Source organism: Crocuta crocuta, unplaced genomic scaffold (genome assembly GCF_008692635.1).
Source record: "Crocuta crocuta isolate KB4526 unplaced genomic scaffold, BGI_CrCroc_1.0 scaffold235, whole genome shotgun sequence".
In the NCBI taxonomy this organism is placed as follows: domain Eukaryota; kingdom Metazoa; phylum Chordata; class Mammalia; order Carnivora; family Hyaenidae; genus Crocuta; species Crocuta crocuta.
This window is the reverse complement of record NW_027531285.1, coordinates 10243917-10249166: the sequence shown is the minus strand read 5'-3', so window position 1 is coordinate 10249166 and position 5250 is coordinate 10243917. Positions and strand designations below refer to the sequence as shown.

Here is a 5250-nt window from a genome sequence, read left to right as displayed (position 1 = left end):
AAAAAAAAAAAAAAAAAAAAAAAAAAAAAAAAAAAAAAGAACAGACAAAAAAGGAAAATTTAATACATTGTAAATGTCACTCAAATTATTAAATACTGCTTAGAACATGTGTTATTATAAATTAGCTGAGCTTTTAATCGGCATATAATAAAACCTTCATAAATCAACCACAGTTTTATCAGAATGCTCTTCTCATCTATGCAGTCATCATTTTTGCTACCATCAGACTCAGTTTCCAAGATCCTCTGAGAGATCTCTAGGGTATAGGAGACCCCTAAAAGCACACCCCTGAAAGCCAGAGTGCAATTAAACAGAGGCTGCCCAACACATTTGAGGTCTACGAAAAAGTTTACCATCTATTGTAGAGAAGGATAGCCATGGCAGTGGTCGGGGGTAAGGTGGCCAGATCCATATCCACATGCTTTGTCCCAGGAGGAACTTTACTGATGCACAGCAGTTCATTTAGCAGCATATTCAATACTGGAACAGACAAACTTCAGGAAACAAAAGGTACATATCTGCATGAGCAGCTTAAAATGCACAATTTTAATTGAAAATAATTTACTGAAGTATTTATTGAAAATAATTACATTGTTAAAAGANCCCTGCTCACGCTGTCTCTCTCTCTCTCTCCTAGAAATAAATAAAACATTAAAAAAAAAAAAAGACTAAATCTGAAGGGGTATTTTATTGAGTTGTCTCAACAACTTATATGAAATTATCAAAGGGGTGCCTGGGTGGCTCAATCAGTTAAGCATCCGACTCTTGATTTCAGCTGAGGTCATGATCTCATGGTTCAGGAGATCAAGCCCTGCGTTGCCTGCTTGGATTCTCTCTCTCCCTCTCTGCCCCTTCCCCCCAAAATGAATCTTTAAGAAGTATTAAATTTTGAAATATTTAAAATTTTTCTTTATGAAAACAATTTAAACATACACAAAAGTAGTCAGAATATAACGAATCCCTGTGCCCATCATCTAGTTTCAACAATTATGGACTGATGGCTAATCTGGTTTCATCTCATACTCTCACTCACTTCCTCCCCTTCCCATAGTATTGTAAAGCAAATTTTTAACACTAAATCATTTCTTCCATATGTGTTTCAAAATAGATCTCCAAAAAATTAACTCAACAGGGGCACCTGGCTGGCTCAGTCAGAAGGGCGTGCAACTCTTGATCTTGGGGTTGTTAATTTGAGCCCCACGTTGGGTGTAGTTTAAATAAAACTTTAAAAAAATTAACTCAATGGGGTGCCTGGGTGGCTCAGTCAGTTAAGCGTCCGACTTCGGCTCATGTCATGGTCTAACGGTTCATGGGTTCGAGCCCTGCATTGGGTTCTGTGCTGCCGGCTCAGAGCCTGGACCCTGTTTCAGATTCTGTGTTTCCCTCTCTCTCTGCCCCTTCCCTGCTCATGTTGTCTCTGTCTCAAAAATAAATAAAAACCAAGAAAAAAATTAACTCAATGTATCCACAGTATTCGTTTCACACCTAAGTATTTTTCAGTTGGGGGTGCCTGGGTAGCTCAGTCAGTTAACGCTTCTAACTTTAGCACAGGTCAGGATCTCATGTTTTGTGATTTCAAGCCCTACATCTACATCAGGCTCTCTGCTGTCAGCACAGAGACCGCTTCACATCCTGTCTTCCTCACTCTCTGTTTCTCCCCCACTCTTCCTCAAAAATACATTAAAAAAAATTTTTTAATACCTTATAAAAAGTTTTCAGTCTCTTATCAAATATCCCATTGGTGTTCAATTTCCAACTGCCATCATATACATCATACTTTTTTGGTCTACATTACTATCTCTTGACAGGCCTCAAGTCTATTAATGGACAGCCTCTCCCTCAGATTAAAAGAATTCTTTAATCTAGAGAAGGGTGGTAAAAAAAAAAAAAAAAAGTGTTTAAACACTACTAGGGAGAACAGGATTTTAAAAGGTTTATACCTCCTGAGTCAGCAACTTAACAATCTGTACTAAGAATATAACCAAAACTTCAGATAAAATTTAGGGACAAAAGTAAGGTTCTGTGATTTATTAAAATTAAAAAGTCTCAGAGGGGCGCCTGGGTAGCTCAGTCGGTTGAGCGTCTGGCTTCAGCTCAGGTCATGATCTCACACTTTGTGGTTTTGAGCCCNTATATATATATTTATATATATATATATATATTTTTTAGACTCCATGCCCAGCATGAAGCCCAAAGTGGGGCTTGAACTAATGAAACTGAGACTAAGACCTGAGCTGAGATCAAGAGTCAGATGCTTAACCATCTGAACCACCCAGAAGCCCTTACAAGGAGTTCTTTTTAAATTGTCAGAGGGGAGCTTGGCTCAGTCAGCTGAGGATACAACTCGATTTTGGCTCAAGTCATGGTCTCAGGGTCATGGGATTGAGTCCTATATCAGGCTCTGTGCTGAATGTGGAGCCTGTTTGAGATTCTCTCTTCTCTTCCCCTCTACCGGACTCATGTGCTTTCTCCCTCTCTCTAAAATTTAAAAAAAAAAAGAAAAAAAATTTAAATTGTGAAAAAATGGGATGAAAAGTCATTTTCTAAGTATTGCCTTGACAATATTTGTTAACAAATAAGCACGGATTTTTTCTTTTTTTTTTTTTAACATTTATTCATATTTGAGAGAGACAGAGTGCAAGCGGGAAAGGAGGAGAGAGAGGGAGACATAGAATCTGAAGCACGCTATCAGCACAGAGCCCGACGGGGGGCTTGAACCCATGAACCACAAGATCATGACCTGAGCCAAAGTCGGATGCTCAACCTACTGAGCCACCCAGGTGCCCCCAAATAAGCACTGATTCTAAAAAGATATTTTAATGACTTAGGAGATAGTGATTGGTTTATGTCCAATAAAAACGGCTCAATTATTTCACAGCAAATCATCCATATTATGTAATAACTATCATTAATTTTCATTTTCTTCATATATATGAAAGTAGACTGCAACATTTAAAACTGTTTAGGTGTGAATTTTCTCTAGTTACATCAAATGGTAATAATAAACAACTATCTCGTTATTGATATTTATACTGTAAAAGGTGATTTAAATTCACCTAACATTCAAATATTTCTGTATACCTTTTGAAAAACAGGCGCATATATTACCAAGAACATACAGAAATACAATTTGCATTTTAAGGGCTGGTATCAGAAAAGTACATATAGAAACAAAAAATCTAAATAGTATTTCAAAATAAATTTCTTTTACATCTTCTATACCTTTTCTCTAATATGTCTAAGTCCCACTTCAGATGTGCAGCAACTTTAAGAGCAAGTAGCTTTAAAATACGATTTCTCTTGTTATCGGGTGGAGGCTGCACCTGGTTTTGTTCATTAACTGAAGGTTTGGAAGCCTGTTCCAAAAACTGAACAATAAGTTGAACTGGTGCAGGATCTAGAATTTAAAAGAAAATAAATTCTTAAATTTAATTTTCAATTACGAAGATGCAAAAGGTTTCACTGTATTGGTTTTTGGCCACAAAAAAATCCCAACAGCTGTGCAGTTATGACAACTAAGGATTATGATTTATAAGAAGTATGCTTAGAGATTATATGAAAGAACAGGAAGGGTGGTAAAGAGAAAGGGTTAACAGATTCATGCAGAAGAAAACACTCTAGAAGTAAGAATGTAATGGCTATAGTTCAGCAAATAACCAATGTCAATTAGAGGAAAAACGAAAGAGAAGCCACCTTTGGAATTACCGTTTTAACACTTAATTAGTGCGACCTGCATCAAGTTACCTCTCTGCACCTGTTTCCATCAATGCACCCTAGAGGATACCACCACCTACCTGTGATTATGAACACCGAATTAAATGAGATAACAGATGTGATGTATTAATATTAAGCCTGGCGCCCAGAACATTCAATAAACGTCTGTGAAAAGCAACGAATTAAAACAACATGACATCATTCAGGTGGTAAACTGCTTGAGTGAAACCACTAACTTCTCCCACAGTTATCTCCATCAGTTAAGACCGATATAGACTGAACAAGCTACATCGGGATTTCAACTTTATCAGCAAAATACTATTCAAGAAACTTACCTTTTCATACCAGTACCTTTTTCCAGAAATGTCTGGAGTTTCCCTCCTTCCCTAACAGCACCCACTAATTAGGGTATCAATCATGATTATCATTCAACAACCGTGTTACAAATGTCTAACATTTCCTGCCCTCGGAGGTTTTCTCATTTTCATTTACAGACCAACTTTGGAAAAAAATAATTAGAAGTCGGTAAAATCCCCTCGTTGGGAAACAAAATATTTAGGTAAGACCCTAAAAGATAACGAATTAGCATCAGGATCAGCACCAGAACAGCAATTTCTCTCCGACTCTAAATGGACCGCAGCCCCGAGTTCTATAGGGGTGGGTCAGAGCCAGCCTCTCCAAGCCACGCAATCTCACAAGACCACCCGGCAGGAGCTGAAACCCCAAACAGGAAAAGGACCAAAGGCAAGGGAGGCGGGCGGGCCTTGGTCTTGCGTTTTTAAGCCCTTCACGACGGTGCCCCCGCACTGGGATGCTTAACGTGTAGCAAGGGGGGCTCCGCCAGNAGCGGTGCCGGGGGACGGGTCCCACTCCTCTCCGGGTGTAGGCGCCGCGCTTACCCGGGCAGGGCTTGCGCAAATGTTTCTCCAGCAGCGACTCTTCCAGCAGGAACTCGAACCAGCAGGTCTGCGGCGGGGTGCAGGGCCGGCTGGAGGTGGCCGCCTCCCGGTCCGCCGCCTCCGCGCTCATCCTGCCCCCGCCGCCGGTACCCCCAGGGACGCCTCCCGGCTCCAACCTGACACCCGGACGCGTACCACCGGCCTGCGACCTGCTGAACCTCCACGAGCGAGTCCCCGCTCAGAACGTCTCGGAAACCCACACAACCCAAAATGGCGGCGGAGCCCAGCGGGAGCCGAGGGGCCTAAGTCCGCCTCCTTGCGCCACCGCCGCGCCTCCAGACCAATCGTTGTTCGATTTGTAGAGAAAGAAGGCGGGGCCAATCCCTAGATAACGCCTCGTCGTGGTTGCCCTGGGAGACGTCTCGCGAAGAAGCTGGGGCGCCAGTGGGATTTCCCCTTTCCTGGGAGACCCTCAGCGAGGCTCACCTAGGGTTGCAGTGGACCTCCATGTCCTCATAAAAGACCGCGGACACTACATGTTTAAACTGTGATCCAGACAAAGCTTGTCTTCTTTGGTGCTTTCAATGTCCCTATATCCGTTTCCTAGATTTCTTCGCACTTAGGTCTTCTCGGCGCC

The 5250-nt window shown here is 41.5% G+C and overlaps 1 protein-coding gene across 1 annotated transcript in view; it reads right to left on the bottom strand.

Moving 5' to 3' along the window:
* Window positions 1-4831, bottom strand: part of INTS8 (integrator complex subunit 8) — a 54390-nt gene extending 49559 nt beyond the window's left edge. The window contains exons 1-3 of the mRNA XM_077771353.1: window positions 4614-4831; window positions 3223-3397; window positions 354-494 (exon numbers count right to left, since the gene is read on the bottom strand). Coding sequence (XP_077627479.1) covers window positions 354-494; window positions 3223-3397; window positions 4614-4743 — 446 coding nt within the window. The 5' untranslated portion in view covers window positions 4744-4831. The remainder of the gene's footprint in view (window positions 1-353; window positions 495-3222; window positions 3398-4613) is intronic.
* Between the last annotated feature and the right edge of the window lie 419 nt (window positions 4832-5250).